At 38.3% G+C, this 18,986-nt stretch overlaps 1 protein-coding gene across 5 annotated transcripts in view; it reads left to right on the top strand.

Annotated features, from left to right (window-relative positions):
* GRM5 (glutamate metabotropic receptor 5) overlaps nt 1-18,986 on the top strand; it is a 258,426-nt gene that overhangs the window by 105,370 nt on the left and 134,070 nt on the right. For all 5 annotated transcript variants that reach the window (XM_033085942.2, XM_033085952.2, XM_033085967.2 and 2 more), the window contains one exon: nt 10,679-10,928. In XM_033085942.2, the coding sequence (XP_032941833.1) occupies nt 10,679-10,928 (250 nt within the window). The remainder of the gene's footprint in view (nt 1-10,678; nt 10,929-18,986) is intronic.

Raw genomic sequence — 18,986 nt, 5'->3', positions numbered from 1 at the left:
CCATTTTTAATTATATGTCCAGTTATTTGAATTATGATAAACAGAGAATAGTTATTAAATCTGTAGAGTACCATGTTTGATGACACTGCTCCTAGAACCAAATATTCTAATGCTTAAACACTGGATGAAGAATGGCTGACTGAGAAGCAATTCTGCAGAAAACAAGAGCTAGATAATTAAAATGGATCACAAGTTATACTTGAGTCAAAAGTGTAATTCCATTTTTAAATAAGGTAAATATCTTACTGAAAAGGCACAAAGAGGTGGTGAGTTTTTGAGGCATGAAATAGTCTTTCAATTCTACTCTGCCCAGGTGAAGTACAAGATGAGAAAGTACCATATCTTGAAAAAACCTACACACTATCCTGTCTGGACAGTATAAACTAATCAACCACAAGAAAACCAGAATATTGGACTTTAATCTTTAAAAAATTAAGTGGACATGTGTTGATTGTCTTAAAAACTGCTGATGGTTTCTGGAAAGATAAATTTGAGAAGCAATTCTCATATTTCATAGAAAATATTTAATAGGGTCAAATTCAAAGAGAACATAGAAAAGAAGTGTGAGAGCCAGGGAAGAAAAATATATCAAAAGACGAGTGTGTGTTTGGACAGATTGTTCAAGGTAGCCATGAAATCTCCACTACTGCTGAGAGTTCATAAAAATGATTATTCAATTTTTAGTAACCAATTATGCTTTTGCTATAGGGTAGTTTAGTCTGAAATTCAGCAAATCATAGAATCACGGGATGGGTAAGGTTGAAAGGGACCACAGTGAGGTGATCTGGTCCAACCTCCCTGCTCTAGCAGGGCCATCCCAGAGCTCATGGCACAGGACTGTGTCCAGATGGTTCTTGAATATCTGCAGTGAGGGAGACTCCACACCCTCTCTGGGCAATCTGTTCCAGTGCGCAGTCACCCACACAGTGAAGAAGATCATATTCTTGACTTCATCCCTGTTCTATTTTCTCTTTCCTCAGTTTCTGTATCCCAAAGCTTAGGATCGTAGTGTCTTAGTGATATCAGGTGAAGGTATATTTCAAAAACCACCTTTACACCAACAAACTCAAATAAATTTTTCAAATATTCTTGTAAGAATCCTTTATTATCCACCAAGAGGCAACAATTATCCAATACGTTCCTGAAATGAGAACATCTGCAAGAAAGTAGCTGGTCCCACAGTATTGGTCTTCTCATCCTTCACAGCACACTCTAAGAATTATAAATATACCCCAAGAAACTTCATATTGACCCTTCAAACCCTTTTGACAAGCACTCCCAGAAAATGCAGTCAATAGACCTGCCTTCCAGTTACCATACTAAATATTTGTGCATTCCTGATAGACCTTTCTGTTCTCCAAGTTCATACTGAGAAAGTCACAAAACTCATTCTTGTCCCAAATGAAGATATATGAACATGCATAATCATTTAGAGTGAAAATAAGCTGTACTCTTTGGAGCAGCCTTGCCATCATCTTCAGCTACTGTTGGGAAATTTTAGGCATTGGTTTTGAAATGAATGTTAGGGAAACAGTGATTTTACTACAATAAACATGATGTGATCATTATCGCAAAGAAACAAAAATTAGTTTTTGTGAGTCAAAACTGTCATGTTTCATTCAGTCTGACCAATATAGATAGTGCTCTTTTACTGCACTTGTCTGAATTTTCCATGATATGTTTATTCTTGCACCACCACCATCAGGATAACATTTTTACCTTCATTTCACATATGAGGACAGAGGGCAGAGAGAAAGGCACTTAGCAGAAAGTTCAAGATTAATTGAAGGCCTTCAGAATCTAATAATCTCTGAATTATTCTTCCTTTTGCTGGATGACTTTTGGTATTGCTTACCTACTGCATCAGCAAAATAGGACATCATGTGTATTTCAGAAAAGACCAGATGCAAAACATAGCAGAGTTAAGAATTAATATTACATGAAGTTATGTTCCAGTTTGTGAATTTACAGAGGTGTAACGCTGTTCATTTGTAGAACGGACTAACTCTTTTGAGAAATATAATAATTGATAGCCTAAATTAGAACTGGAACTAAGTACAAATACCAGGGTTTATTCACTGGCAGCTGAACTCCTTGGGAATTCACTACACTCACAGTGAAGGATACAGAATCATAGACCGAAGAGTTCCCACTGTGAAACCCTCTCCTTTCTGTCTTAGCTTTTGTCTCTAGGAAGAAACAGCCTGCAGTCCAATACTGTCAGTCTCAGGTGTTCTCGTTTCTATCTGAAAACCAAACAAAAAATGAAAAGTATAACCCTGAAGGAAAATGTAAGAAAAGTTGAGCATCCCTGGAGTCCACTAGGAACTGTTCTTCTATTAATGGAAATGTCTTAGAGTCAGGTAGATAGAAGGAGCTATTTCCCAAACAGAAAGTACAGAAGAATCTTGATCTCTCCAGTCTGAAAACAAGGAGAGCAATCAGAGGTGGCAGTGTGTTTCTGCAAGAGCTGTCAGACTTTAAATCCTCTAGTAGACATTAGCATCATGTAGGACTTCAAACATCGCTCAGTGGGCAAGAGCCACAAAGCTGCAGACATTCCTGTCAGCAGGAGGGATCAAAGGAAGCATACAGAAAAGGCTGCTTCCACACTGTTCCCTTTGCTCACATAACACCAATGATTAAATTAGTTTGTCTTTTAAAGTTATGAGGTGATAATTTAAAAATAAATAAAAGTGGGGTGCATTAAACTGTGAAACTAGGTCATTATCTTGGGAAATTAATTTATTATTTCAAAATAGCTCAGAGAAGATGAGAGAGAAGAGACTTTGATATCAAACTGATACTTATGAGCTGTCTTAGATCCTTAGATGTCTTAGGAGATAATGAACAGATTTGTTTAAATTAATTAAGCACACTTATGTTTGGAGTATATTATATCTTACTTTTCTAAAACAATTTAAAAGTTGGTTAGTTAAACAAATACCTGATGAATAGAACTGGTCTAAATGCCTTTGGATGACAACTTCTAGTCAGAAAATCCTTAGTAACTGAAACTTATCCTCACAGAAAAGAGTTCATTATTTTCCTAATTAAATATGTTAAATTTGTCTTTAAATGTGCAAATACTTCAGTTACAGTAATTTCACGATTATAAGCCGTACAATTTTGACTGAAGTTTTGGCCCATACTCGGAAGTGCGGTTTGTATTCTGGAGCGGCTTATATATGAATGATATTCAGAAATTTTTCAACCTGGAAGTGAGAGCCCACAGCAGCCCCGAGCTGAGCCGGAGCCCATGTGGTCTCAGCAACAGGGCGGTGCTGCCAATCTGAGCCTGTGATATTTCTCTGTATTTTTTTCCGTGTTTTCAGTCTTGTGTGGCTGCGTGGCTGCCCTGCTTCCCGCCCGCCCAAGCAGCTGAGTGGCTCCCTGCCCACCCAAGCGTCTACCCTGCTCCCCGCCCGCCCAAGCGGCTGAGCGGCTCTCCGCCCGCCGGCCCAAGCGGTTGCCCTGCTCTTCGCCCACCCAAGTGGCTCTCTGCCCACCCGAGTGTCTGCCCGGTTGTGTGGCTGAGCGGCTGTTTAAAGGCAACGCGGATCCGCTGGAAATGCTTTCAAAATGACCACACTATTGTTTGTATCTTTTTCTGCTCGTAAATGAAACTTGCAGGTTACGCTGCCTCAGCTATTGTCTGTATCTTTTCTCGCTTGGAAATAATGTTTCCAAGGTCAGCACCTGCCAGTAAACCCCGCGATCCCACGATTCTGTTACTAATGGGCAACTTTGTGAATGTTCGCTGCGAACTAAAGTGTGGCTTATAATCAGGTGCGGCTTATAATCGGGAAATTACTGTGATTACTTTAGAAATAAAGATAGTTCCCTGATTCAAAATACGTTTGATTTTATTTTATATTTCAGAAAGTAATATGAGTCAATATATTTGATTTTATCAAATAAAATGGCCAATATCTAAATTAAATGCTATAATTTCCACACATTATTTCAGTGAATTGAGTTTTAAGAAGATTGGTGATGGGGGAGGGCCTTTGTTTAGCTAACATTTTTGTGATTGTGAAAACATTTCATGTCCTCAAATGTAGAAAACTAAAAACCTTAAAACTTGTGACAGAAAAGGAAATTAGTCTAATAGTTACTGCGATATCATGGCAACTAATGTTTCTTTATATTGAAACATCTTGCACTGTGGTAGGCAATACACAGGGACATAGACAACCCTTTTGAGTCAGAGTTTTAGTGGTAATAGATAAATGCTATTTGAAGAGCTTTCAGTTTGAACAGATACAATTAACATCCAAGAAAAGATGTACATGATTCTCCACTGTCATAGAGACAGCTAAGGATACAGTCCCAACTGCACCTATCAGTGGTTATGTCCCCTATGAGGCCTCAGATATTGGATTTTGTCCTTTGAGACTATCTGTACTTACTGAAGGTAAGTATAGTAATTTTAAGGATGGAGTAAATAGCATTCCTAAATTAATCCCTTATGGAATCTTTACCCTGTGCATCTCCTTTGCCTAGCAAGGCATAGAGAAGGCTTCTCCAGGCCCAGTCGGCATTCCCCATCTGCTTCACTAGAGGAGTAATTTCCTTGGAGAAACCTTCTGTCCATACAAAATTGTGAACATATTTATCCTTTTTTTCCATGAAATTCAGATTTTCAAGTTTAATATTTTATGAGGAAAGAGTCCAAAGGTCTTGGAGTTGCTATCTAGCAGTCAACAAGATTGAAATGGAAAAACCCAGTCTCCAAGTGATTATTAAGGAAAAAGTTGAGTTGGAAATATTTAAGTGGAATATATTTGGAGGAACCATTCTCATTTCAGTTGTTTTTAATGGGATGCTTTCCAAATGAACTTTTATTTTATTTTTTATTGTTTTCCACATATATATTTAATAGAGAAACTGAAATCCCATTTAAAATCATTTAAATAAAGTATTTGGATCAGATGAAAAGAAGTTGGGTTTTCTTTCTTTTTTTAAACACACATAGACAACTCCAGAATTTCAGGCATATGTGTTTTGATTTAATTTGATTTGTACCCTTTAGAATAAAATAACACTCTATTGTCATGTTCTATTTGCAGACATAACTACACAGAAGGCTGTGATTTTGATCATGTTATGTCAGTGGCATGTGGTCGCTCCAGCTGTTCAAAAGACTTGGTTTATGTCCCTATTCTTGGTAGCGAGGTACTTTAAAATACCCATTGCTACAAAAGTAAAACGTGGGAAACATCTAGCAGGTAGTAGCAGGTACTATTGATGTTTTTCCATGATTAATTTGAATTGTAACTGTCAGAGACACCTCTAACATTTCCATTTGGGAAACACCCCCATATCCTCAACTTTTGGGAAGATCATCCTGCCAATCAACCAAGATGTTGCCTTTCAGAAATATACTGTATTACTCCTACATGCATTTTCAAAATTATACCAAGGCTCTACCTTCTTTTTTTATATTTCTGTCAAAGTTCATCCTTTTGGTGAAAATGGAGAGTAGTGGAAAATGAAACTCTGTATTCCCTTTATTTCTTGCAAAACATATATTGCAAATTTAACCTGACTTGACTTCTTTTCCATGGCTCAGATGAAACATAGAATATTATTCTTGTTTGCTCTTCCTTGTCTAGAAAAATCAGAGCATTTCTGCTTAAATAAATATGCTTTGTGACAGGTATGATTATTACCAGCCTAATGAATGACAGAATGCATTTCTTCTGTTTCACTCATTTTCTTTTGCTTTGTGAATTTTCACTGTGGCCTGCCAGAAACAATCTTACATCTTAAGTATCTCCCAAAGTTTGATGCTCATCTATGGTCACTGAAAATCTCTCAAACAGAAGGACTATCTGATAACAATTTTCATGTTCAACTATTGATAGAAAAAGCTCTTTTATGCATAAAGGCATACATGACATCCCAAAAATTCCTGGGCAGGAGAAAACATAGTTTGTTCTTCCATTTGGCAGCAGAGATTCCCACCTCCTATTGATAACCTTTAATGTGATACAGCAGATGTCAGTACATTTTGCTAATTCTTTTAAGAATTAAAATATTGGGATTTTTTTTTCTATGTAATGCACATAAGATCCTAATAGTTCATGGTTAGGTAGTTTAATTGGCTCAATTGCTGGGCAGGAGGGAAAGCAAGAGCCACCTGCAGTTTGCTTGACCCTTTTCTATCAGATTGAAGTATTATTATGTGCTTACTATATTAAGCTTCATCTAGAAAAAAGCACAATCTGTTCTTTTTAAGCTTCTTAATAGCTTCTAGTCCTGATTCATGGGAAGTGGAACCAACAGATTGTTATAGTTAGACTGTAGGTGGGAACGCATATGCCTGAGTTTTGAACAAAATTCCAACTCTGCAGCAGGGATAAGTCTTTTGCATGATGATGTAATTGGTTTTTTAAAAAAACATGAAGAGACATATGGGAGTAGCTTTTGACTGGGCTTAGGGCCAGAGGTTCAGGTAGGCAGCACGCAGGACCCAGGCTGGTATTTTAAATGAACCCAGTTGCCCATTGTTGCCAAGAAGACACATTTACAAAAGCCATACACTGCTAATAGCTCTGATTGCAGGACCACAGACAAAGTTCCAAGAGAACAGGAACATCAATGAAGAACTGTAATACCTCTTCCATCAGAACCAGTTGCTGTAAAAAGTGTCAGTTTCCAAATACTGAAATGGAGATGGAGTTTGATAGGGCAAGAGGAGCTGAATTTAAATTGACCGTACTTGAGCTCCAGTTTGTGTTATTTGTGGAGTCTTTTCTGATGAACTGGAATTAGGCAAGCAAGAGTAAGTCAATCCCTTCCTTTCTGTTGAACATTTCCTTCAGAATTTTCTTTAAATTTAGAAGTGGGAAAAAATTAAACACGGATAAATAAACATGGATAAATTCCCAGGATGTAGACTACTTTCATCACATGGTACTCACTGAAGAATATTAGTTTGTTTCCAGCTTAGGAGTTCTGAATTAATTTTCACTTGAAAATGAAACTACAAACTGTGTAAGACATCACGATTTTCAATCCATTTGTGCAAATCCTGAAGTTCCTATATCCTTTTTCCTGTGTCATAGAGTTGGCTGAACGGTGGGAACTGCCTCATTGGTGGAAACTTGCTCTTCCTGTGGCAGTTTTGATAGTACTGCAATAAGTATACAGAAGAATCACATCCTTGAGGAGGCCAGTTCCGTACAAAAAGCACGGAAATCCTCTTCCACTGTGAACCTTATATCTCATCCTCAAAGAAATGAGAGAATGTACCTTACCTGCTTTTCCACTCTCATTTCTCCAATGCTACATGTCTATGTTTGTACACGTACATGTTTTATTGAGAAAGAGAGTCCAGAGGAAATTTTTCTAATATATCGTGCAAAAAAATTTAATAGAAAAGGGTTTTTTATCATCAAGAAGTGTTCATTATCCCCACAGTATAGCTCTTACAAGATATACATCCCTCATCAAACCACTTGCACAACAGGAGAAGTCACTATGAATAATTAAACGCATAGAGTTTAATCAGCAAGGCAAGAGCACCTCTGGTGTACTTGTATGAGTGTCTTGAAGCAAAGCTGCTTTCTGTTTTCATCAAATCTTCCTTGAGCTCATGTCATAGAGCTGTAATTTTCCCAGTTGGTGACCTCAGACACTCTCATATTTGGACTGCCAGGATGCATTTTTTTCCAAATGTTAAGAGCATAATATTTTCCTAAGTACCCCTGGTAGTTCAACATGTTTCTTATGATTTTGGATGACACATAACTTTCTGTATGGTTTCATCAAGTCTGCCTGTCTTGATTCTTGATGCAACCATCATGTTTGTGGTCAAGCAGACTTTATTTGATTGGAAAAGGGTTAATGCACTTTGTACTCTCTAAAAGACCCATTTTTTTTCAGTACTGTAATTAAACCCATTCTCAACTTTATACCGAGCCTCAGGATCACAGTTTGAATGCATATAACATTTTCAAACAAATAGTGCAGTATTTGGAACAGAAGATATTCAGTTCTGTAAGTCAACTAGACCTGGCTGGGAATTTTCCACTAAGAATTTTTTGACAGAGGATGAGATCTTCAGAATTTCAATGTGTCTGGGTATCATAATTTAACCCCAGACAGCAACAAAGCACCAGGCAGCCACTCACTCAATCCCCTACCATCAGGATTGGGGGAAGAATCAGAAAGGTAAAAGCTAAAGAACCTGTGGTTTAAGATAAAGGCAGTTTAATAGGTAAAGCAAGAGCCATGCACACAAACAAAGCAAACAAGGAACTAAATCACTGCTTCCCATGAGGTGTTCAGCTGTCTCCAGACCAGCACCGCACCACATGTAATGGTGATTTGGGAAGACAAACACCATCACTCCAAACACCTCCCTTTCTCCTTCTTCCCTGAGCTTTATGTATTGAACATGCTGTATGTGGTCTGGAGCATCCCTTTGATCAGCTGGGGTCACTCAGCTGTGTCTCCTCCCAGCCTCCCATGTACCCCCAACTCCCTCGCTAGCATGAGACCACAAAAAGCAGAAAAGGTCTTGTCTCTGTGTGCACCCTGATCAGCAACACTAAAAACATTTCCGTATTATCAGTTCTGTGTTCAGTAAAATTCCAAAACTCTGCACTGTGCTAACCAATGTGAAGAAAATTTACTTTACTACAGCACATTGAGATATGTAGTTTTTCCTCCAACTTTCATCTTCTATGACAATTTTTCCTTGTTCTTTTTATTTTCTGTTAGAGAAAAGTGAAATAGAACATTTAATGTTGATCCAGAACGACCTAAATGAGAATGATTTTTGACAAAGTAGTTTATTTCCTGTTAGATGGCCTAATTTTATTTTTGAAGGCCTCTGGGTCTGCTGGGAGTTAAATATGACTGACCCCCATTTTTCCTTCAGACTGACTTTGTCAGCTATAATACATATTTCATGAGACACCATGGTTTTGACCTCTAGCTGAACTGCTGCTGCATCGCATGGGAATCACTTGATGCTCATGTACCACAGGAAACACTTTTTGTCCTAAGGGCTTGACACAGGGGTAAGCACTGGACTCCTGATTTACTGCTCTCAGAAAACACTGCAACAGCTGAGTTAAAATGACATTTTGTCCGGGCACAATCTGCATGGTAATGTGGTTTCCATTAGGCCTAATCACAGCAAGGAAAAAAATTAAGGTGCCTTTAGGTAGAGAGATCTGCATACAGGTTGCCATTCTGGTTGGGTGTAATTTGGAAATTTAGTGGTCTCAAGGTGTCAATGATTCATTCCTGATGTGATAGGAAGATAATGTTACTTCCTGTCTTCTTGTGCTTTGACTCTTTTGACTATTTGGATAGTAAGATCCTAAAACTGAGCACTGTTTTTATATTCATATTCAGTGTTGAGTGTAACAAAGCCTCTGAGCTGTAGCACCCAGTGATAGTGATGGGTCCCCAGGTGCGCAAGGTGAATGCTTGGTGGCTCCAATGTCCAAAGTGAAAAAAAAAAAGACAGTCCAAATCCAGGTCTGATCCTCACTGCTTCACATATATTTTCACTGTCAATGCTCCTATGTACATGTAATTCTGCTGGTAAAAGTGAGAATTTTTATTACAGATTCTTCCATTTGCAAGCTAACAAATTTTTGAAGGATCAGCAGTTTCTTGCAACATCATCACTTTACACTTACGGCTTTATTAATTAATTAACAGATTGTATTTCTGTGGAATGTTACTGAGGGTTTCAGACATTACTTTTGAGAAAATTTCCTGCCTCAGAGGCCTTCTTATTTAAATGAGACATGAAACAGATTTCAATAGGCAGATGGAGGAGCACAGGGAAGCAGACAAACAATCCTGGTCAGGATGATTGTCAGTGGTATCAGTACACCCACTGTTTAAGCACTGTGACTTCTATGTAGAGCTGGCAGTGAAGAAAGTTTCTGTGGTGAGACAGAATAAAGAAAAAAAGGTCTGTTAATGTCTATTACCAATTTATCTACACAGAGGAAGAAGATATTGAAAGAAAATATGAAGTTTTTACCACTGGTAGAAATTTAATTCGAACAAGCAAACAGGAAAAGAACCCAGAAAAAATATTAAAGCACATTGAGATCACCTGTGCTCTAGTCATCACTGTAATTGTAATCCTCAATTTTATTATTCATGCTCCATAAAAGTTTTTCCTTCAACAATAAAAATTGTACTTTTGACTCCAACTAAAAAAAAAAAAATACTGCTTTTCAGATTGCATTATGAATTAGGTGATGTTAGGGACTTTTTTTTTGCATATATTTCAAACATTACACCTAAAAATTAATTCTCAACATATATTTTTTAATTTTCTGAAGTTAATCACAGAGTATTTGGCCACATTTAGTCAGTTTAACAGAATCAAAAGATGTAGTCATTTGTATATATATTGTTGCACACATTGTGGACCAGATCCTCACAGGTAGCAGGTACACAACAGCTTTTGGTTCAGGCAGAGATGAAGTCTCTTGAAGAGCAGTGAATTTTCTAGGAAAATTTGTTGACCTTGTCTTGAAGAATTGATTCCTTAAAAGGTTAGAGTGCTATTGTTAGGATTGGTACAGTGATCTCTCTGCAGATATATAACACATTTAAAATATCTGATGTTTCCGAAGGAAGAAAAGCTGCTGAAGATTTTAATGTATGCATTTGTGTTTCTGTTTGTATTCAGGAAACTATGGTGAAAGTGGAATGGAAGCTTTCAAAGATATGGCAGCCAAGGAAGGGATCTGCATTGCACACTCCTACAAGATCTACAGTAATGCTGGAGAGCAGAGCTTTGACAAGCTGCTGCGAAAGCTCCGGAGCCACCTGCCCAAGGCAAGAGTGGTTGCCTGCTTCTGTGAAGGCATGACTGTGAGAGGCCTCCTGATGGCTATGAGGCGCCTGGGACTCGCTGGGGAGTTTTTGCTGCTGGGCAGGTGAGTAGTACTGTGCAGTTATTGCCAGCAGATTTAGTCAGCAAGGCAAAACCAAGAAAATGGTCCAGTTTTCTGCACGTGAAGCACAGACCCATGGCCTCTCCTATACCTGTGCATATCTAAAAGATAGGAAGTAATGCCAGCTGTGTCAAAGAAGACATGCATCATTCTCATGACTTGCCAAGCAAACACAAGTCTGCTTGGCCATTCTTATCAGCAATGTGTAATGGAAAGCTGACACACAAGTCTTTGATACCACTCATTTTGTTCACTGCAGCTTAAAATGCATTGTCTGCATATACAGCCTGACGCTGAGTCTCATTCCAGTAACTCTGTGTTACGAATTTCTGATGTAGCCTCTGGGTGTACCTGAAACAGAACTACCAAAGTTTGTTAACTATCATCTTTTCTTCCTGAGCCAATGTGCTGATGTGCATACTGTCCTAAGGGCAATATACAGATAATCCTTTATTTAGCTCAGTGATATCAGTGTTTCCTTTCCAAAGGAAGAAAGGAAAAGTCATTTAGTGTGTGTTCAACCAAAAGGAAAAGATCCTGGTCTCCTAAGCACGGAAGTAAGTTATCCATGTGAACCTAAAGGGATTTTCACAAGTGGATCTTAAAAAACACAGGAAAAAATGATGTATTGAAAACAAAATGGAGTATACTGGGAGTCAATTATTAGAAGGATGACCTCACAAGCATGGGAGGGATGACCCCCCGTTGTTGTCCTAAGCATGAACCTGACAGGAACACAAAATGTAAAGTAAAATGGAGTCAGTGAAACCAGAAGTCATGGTAAGACCTCCAGGGAAACTTCCAAGGACTTTGCTGGCAGCTGGGAGACTATCTATCCAACTGGTTGGACATCAACCTCTGTTCCCAATCTGCCCTGATACACACAGTTGCCCTTCCCCCTTGGGCAAAAGGGAAAGTAAACAGGCAACAACTGGGGCTCTTGTCTCTGCCCTTACTCTTGGACTTCAGCCCACATTTTGGTATTTTCAGATGGGCATTTCTTAATTCTTTCTCCGATACATGGCAATTGTCTCCACCCTTCTTTTCAAATACATTTTATCTGTAGGGACTTCCACGGACTGTCTTGGTCCTTTTCTGGACACTCAAATGGACCACAGCCCTCAAGGTGAGATTCATCTAAACATTTTTAGATGTTTATAATTCAGACACTTCCATGTAGCCATGGAATTGTCTCCACAGTTAATCAAGCAAAATAAGACCTAGTTTGTAATGTGCATATTCCAAGTAGCTCAGAGAAATCATATTCTAGCAAAGGGTTTGTTCAATGACTCTGTTGATCACTACCTTTGGTGGAAGAGCCTACTTGTCAGTCGTTTAGAGTAGATTGGAGTAAATGCCTCCTCCACTATCTCTAGCTGAATCTGATGCCATAGGATGTTTACTATCTTCTTCTGTCCTAAATACAAGGAATTGCCAACTATCTGGAGCAGTACCCAAATTTAAAAGCACATAAGTATTATTTTCAAAACATATGTTGACCCTTAACTACTCCAGACTCCAAACTGTAGATAACTTTGTATGGGATTTAGGCACAACAGTGCTAAATTTAGCCCTCTGTGATGCTTTTATGAATAAGGACTTCAGGAACTGTTGATTGTGAATAAGAGGAGAACAATTCAGATTATCTCTTTTTAAAAAGTAAGGTCTAAGGACAACAGGCTTTGAGGTTTTATTTCAAATTTTTGTTTGTTTTTTTTTGTTTTGTTTTGTTTAGTTTCTTTGTGAAAAATATCTGGTTTTAGCTGCAGTGGTAATTGTTGTAATTATAAGAAAGTTGTTATTCAGTATATGACTTCCATTCAGTGAATTGAAAGTGATAACTTCTCTTAGAAGCCTAAACTATAAAGTCTTTCCAATTGAAACAAAAGTCTTTAATTCTACCTGGCCATTTGAGGTGTATCCATGCCTGTGGCAGTACCACACAATTTAATTAAAAATGTAGCATGGACTGGAAGTGTTTACAAAGAAAGAAAAAGGGAAGTGTAGGGATTTTTTTCTATCCTTTCAATTTTTTGTCAGAGATTCCAAGGTAATGGCTGAGAACTGGTGGATTAGACAAAGATAACTGGAGTGATATGGTCCCTTTACGTCTGGTTCTGCACTTCAAAGATCCCAAGGATCTTGGAGCATGACATATTTTTTAGTAGATTTGTTTCCAATTTGTTATCAAAATAATCTATTAAGCCAGGGAAAAATAAAACAAATGAACAAACAAAAAAAAACTATCTAGTTTGCCAGCTGGGGACTTGCATTAGGCTTTGAGACACCCTGTCTATAGAGTAGGGTTTTGTTTCTGCCATGCAGCAAGAACCATGTGTAGAGTGTGGGAAGTTGTTTTTCCACAAAAATACTCATTCTTACAAAAATGTTCTCCTTCCTCTATGGGCTAATCTCTAGGCTTTGAGGCAGGGGCAAAAGAAAAAAGAAAAAAAAAACAAACAGGGAACTTGCAAGAAGACATCTTGACATAGATGAGGTGTAAGACAATGATATCATTGCCAGGGATAACCTGAGTTCCTATAAGGATTTAAAGCTCTGTTTTCCAGGACCTTGATGTACTGTGTGCTCTCTTGTGTTTGACTGTTTGGCTCTGTTGTCTGTGAATATTTAACTGTTGCTCAGAAGAGAGGGTTGTTGGTTGGTTCTGTAGAGAACCATGTAAGGCACTGACCTGGGATGGATGTGACACAAGTATGAACCCAGATCTCTTTCAAGCAGATTATACTAGGGACCTTTTTGTACATCATTCATAGGGAGAAAAGACACTAGGTGAGATTTTGAGAAGAACAGATGGTTCAGAGTGCTCTAAGGGGAAAGAGCTACATCTGAAATTAAGGAAGGCTCATGAAATTAATTTCTCTTGCAACGCTATGCGGGAAAATGGACTAGGATAAGATTTGTACTTTCATTCATCGTCTGAGCCTGGAGTTGCTCTGGGCTATCCATTCAACTGAGAAGGTTACAAAAGGGTATTCCAAGTGTAGTGAGAGTGCCTTTCACTGGAATGCAATGGGCTTAAAAGGAAAACTCCATCTACTAATGAATACTTTTTTGTGTCCCCACAAATTCTTCCCTCTTGTTTTGTTTAGTGAAGAATTACTTTGTTTCTTTTCCAAATGCACAGAAAGAACTGAAGTCACAAAACCACACAGCTTTATGAGAAACCATAAATACATCAACATTTCCACTTCCTCTTTTCTTTATGTTTCATTTTTAATTTGGATTCACCCCAATATTTTCTATCCAAGGCCTTGCAAAAATATTGGGATTTTTTTAAGCTATGGATTTTTCTCAGCATCTGTTTTATGCTCAGATAAACAGAGAATGGATTGACCAAGGGGAATACATATCACATAAATTATCTTTTACAGCCCTCAGGGGAAGAAAAAGATACCTTTCAATAAACTATCCACTGTTGACCTACCATGCAGTATCTGAAGATGCATTGCCTGCCTGTGACAGATATGCAAGGTGGCGTGTCATTAGTAATTGTAACATTCCAGAGTTTTTGATTAATTGAAAAAATTTCAAATGCTTGGCAAATATTTACCTCATGCATCTTGAAGAATTTTACTTAACCTCAAATATAAAGGTAAATGTTCTGACTCTCAAGTGTGAAAAAAATGCTATTTTAACTTAACCTTTACTTAACTTAATTGAGATATGGACACCAGGCTTCACCTGCTCGTCTTCACTTCTTCTGGCATTCACAGGTCATATGCCAGGAGATATCCTTACAGATAATTAATTTGAGAATAAATAATACAGTCACATAACAGAATAACTTTGAAACAGATCTCAGAAGGAACTATGGAGTATTAATTGTGTAGATAAAACCAGCCTGGTTGTACACGATTATCAGCTATTCCTCATTTTTTTGTAATATTCAGATCCAACAGCTGAAATTGTCTTTCATTTTAAACACCCACCTTCATCCTGCTCCTCTTGTAACCCACAGACCCCTAGCTTCTGATCTTTGGACAAAATGTCTGTGATAATTCTCTAAATGGTAATTTCATTTTACACCTTTCATCTGCAGGGATTCTAAAACTTGTCTCAGAATGGCTAAATATCTTAATGGTCAAATGACTTTTCTTAATAAAATAGAAACTATTAGTTGCAGCAGAAATGAGTATTAGGACTATTATATAGGACTATTACTGTCCTAAATGAAATGGTTTCAGGAAACACTACCACAGCATTGAATAATTATATTATTTTTTTTGCTTGCTGGAATTATTTTTTCTTATATCAATTAACACTTTTGGGATGGGACTCAGCATGGTGCTGGTGACAGCAGTTACCGAGGGGTTATTACCAAGAAGCAGCTGGGACACAGATACTGTGTTTTGGGGTAGAAGAACTTTAAAATTCATGGATGCAGTCAGTATATGCCTTCTACCTCCAGACAAAAGAACTTCTCCTGGTTGATTTGTTAATTATTACAAAATAATTATTGTGTACACATAAAAAACAAAAGAGAAAAATTTTGCAAAGAATTTGTGATTCCAAGTGAAAGACATTTCCAAGTCCGACATTTCCTACCTACAAGAGGACAAGGGCATGGGAATGGTCAGGCATTGGAATAATTCCCTGCCCAAGGAAGTGGTGAAATTACCATCCCTGGAAGTGTTTAAAATGCGCCTACTTGGGGATATGGTTAGTGGAGAATAGTTGGACTTGATAATCCTTAAGGTTTTTTACAACTTTAATGATTCTGTGATTCAAAAGGGAAGGTAGAGGTATATAAAAATGCTCAATGTCTCCACTTCCAACTGGCATTCCACAAGCAGTGCTCATCTTCAGGAAATTACTGTGACTGTTATTTGCTTCATATGTTCATATAGGCATATGGTGTATCAGATTTACTGCTGTATTCACTATCATATCTGATTTTTTAAAATGTTAATTAATATTATCCAGACTTTCTGTTGTATTAAGTGACAAAATTATAGACAATGAATAAAAAAATTTATGTGAGATGGATATATATCCTTAGGCTCTAGGACTGATTCTGATTTTCAGCTGTCCAGATGAAGAACCATGGCTAAAATTTATCAGTCTGATTTAATCTCTACATGACTCTTAGATACTTAATTTAACCAGGATTTACAGAAATTAAAATCTGTGACTTGGCTGCAATACCTACAGCAAAGGAATGGGAAACCTAGAGCTGCAGGGCATCCTTCAGAATTTCCATCTTCTTTGACGTAGTCAGGACTTGATGACTACGTGCTGTAATGTCCTTGCAGAGATGAAGAACCACACCCTTCATTTTCAAGGTTCACTCTGTTCTGTGATATGTGAAGTCTGTGCCTTGGGATGCCTCAGAAGCATGCCATGGCTACAGAGTATATCCAGATGGAATGGGTAAAGGCTGGATACCACTCCTAGCTGTGTGAGGATCACAAACAATTCAAGTGAGGCTCTGCAAGAAGGCAGAAGGACCACTGAAGCCCTGCCCATTCCTCTCAGGACAACAATGATATTCTCCATCACAAATCACCTCTCCTAATAAGATATCTGCTTAAGTCCTGAGGAGATGGATTGGAGGAAATTGTTATTGATTCTAAGAGATGTTGCAGCAAAAGAGCTAAGTAGAAGCTAAGTAGTAGGGATGAGGATAAGGAGGGAGAACAAAATGTGGAGAAACATTAGTTCCAGGAAGTCCCCAAAGTAATTCAGCTGATAGGAAACTCAGCAATATACACGAAAAAAAGTTGATTAGCAACTAAAAAGGGCAACTATAACTGAAATTAAAGCAAGATGGATGATCTAGGGGAAATCAGTTATTTTTAACATTTTAAAAATAATTTTTTTGGTGAAATTTTAAAAAGTATCTGTTGGATGAAGACAGATCTCACTACAAAGGATGTAGTGATTTCCTTCTGGAACGTTTGCTGTGTAGGGTGGGTTAACATGCATTTTTCTATTTTTGTACAACATGCCTTTTTTCTGTCTTTGTACAAGTCCAATTTGTGAAGAAGTAGTTGTGAAATAAATTAGGATATGAAATTTTGTAGACCTGAAATGTGCTCTAGATTAATTTTTGGTTACTTCTGCTGCTTTGGGAAGTATTAATCAGACAAATTTCTTCTATCTGGAATAGTTCTTACTGCCTAACCTGTGACAAAACTGTGGAAGATAAATGCAATATAAATACTATCTCCTCCGGGACAAAATAAGCAGGTGAAAAGGTACTTTTAGGGTACAGTTGTGCAACCCCAGCCTGTATGAACAGTCTGGTCTGTTTTCTTCAACCCACAGCAGGCAGAAGTGTGGTGCAGCCTCACCCGAAAGCTGTTTCCTCTAAGACAACTGCTGCCCACTCATTATTTATCTCTGTTCCCTTGTTCAGGCATCAATGTGTCACCCAAGGAAGAAGGTATCATTGTATATGTAGTAATTAAATGCACTGCAAATAGCAGCATTAAGTCAGAATCTTCATGGCTACCCAAAAAAAACCCCAGGAACTTTACAACAAAACAAAGGTTTGCTTCCTAGAGTTGGAAAAGAGATTAGGGGAGTGAAAAGTTGTCATCCCTCCTATATCCAGACAAAGCCTTTAGAAGTAAAGCAGATGACAGGGTCAAAACTTAGTTTTGAACAGCAGCTTTATGGTCTCCATTTGAGGCAGCCTCATGGCTCAGAGACCCTCAGGGTGAGGAATAGCAGTGATGTCCTGCTGCAGATGGAAGCAGTGAAGTGGTTGGCCAAGGCTCTTTGTGCAACGATTTAAACAAACATAATTTCCTTTCTGTGGTTCAGACTCCACAAACTATGCCTGAGGATTTTAGGGAGACAAGTGAGGCAAACGTATCAAACTGAAACCAAAACAATCTGCCTGCCTTTTTAAACTTTCTTATATGCCTTTAAAATCCCTTTTTTTTCCATTTGGCATCTGACCTGTTTCTTATAAATATTGCTCCTTGTTATCCAATTTTACAGTCAGTAATGTGTATCAGGTAGTTGGAGATGGGAGTAAATTCCACACCAATTTGGAAGAATGTCTTCATTTTGATATTTCAGGAATGATATGTACTCCTTGGGGTGAGTGGTGGTGGTGTGGGGGTGGATGTCTGCCATGGTATCAAGCAAACAATGAAGAATTTTCAAGTGTGCATATTGGCAAGGGAGCATACCTTCTACACATTTGAAAATGTCGCATTAGAAAATACTCTATCAGGCCAGATCAAAGGTCCATCAAACCAATGTGTTGTTTCTGGGAGTGGTCAGCAGAAAATGAATGGCAGAAAGTGACATCAGACCAGGATGGAGCAAAGTTCTCCTGGAGAAGCCTTAGTGCCTTTGTAAGGGAAGCCCTTGTGGTCATCTTTGTGTCCGTCCTCAGAATTCCCTCTAACAGGTCCACAGCCTTCTCCTGTTAGCACCCCAGAGCTGGAAGCAGCCATCCAGAGTCTCATGAGAGTAGAGGGGGAGAATCACTTCCTTATGTTTCTCCATGCACACTTCTTTCAATGCAGCCCATGATGAATTTGACTTTCTGGGCTGGGAGTCCACATTGCTAGATCATGTTGAGCTTCTCATCCACCATCAACCCCAAGTCCTTCTCCTCAGGACTGCTCTCAATCCATTCTTTGCACAGCCTGTACTTGTGTTTGGGGCTGCCCGTTGCACTTGGCCTTGGTTGTCTTCATGAGGTTCATGTGGGTCCACCTCTAAAATCTGTCAAATTCCTTCTGGATGTCATCCCTTCCCTCTAACCTTGTTGTGACATGACAAATCATGTGCGTCCAATTGAATTATTCACTTCCTGTAAATAAAGGTTACTTTTTCTCACCTACAACTAGCATTAACAGCCAAAGGCTGATGGCTTTGTTAGTCAATATATTTGAATAGAATTGTGCCTCAGCACTGTAGAAAAAGGCAGTGGCTCAGGATGTCCTTCAAGTCTTTTACTTCTGCACTGATTCACCTCTACCAATTTGTGCTTGATCCATCTTTGGATAGATCTGTTTAAAGTCTTCCAAAGACAAAAATTACACAGCCTTCTCAGTC

The sequence above is a fragment of the Catharus ustulatus genome, chromosome 2 (assembly GCF_009819885.2).
Source record: "Catharus ustulatus isolate bCatUst1 chromosome 2, bCatUst1.pri.v2, whole genome shotgun sequence".
NCBI classification, from domain to species: Eukaryota; Metazoa; Chordata; class Aves; order Passeriformes; family Turdidae; genus Catharus; species Catharus ustulatus.
The sequence above is the reverse complement of the archived record's forward strand: the minus strand, read 5'-3'. Positions and strand labels throughout refer to the sequence as shown.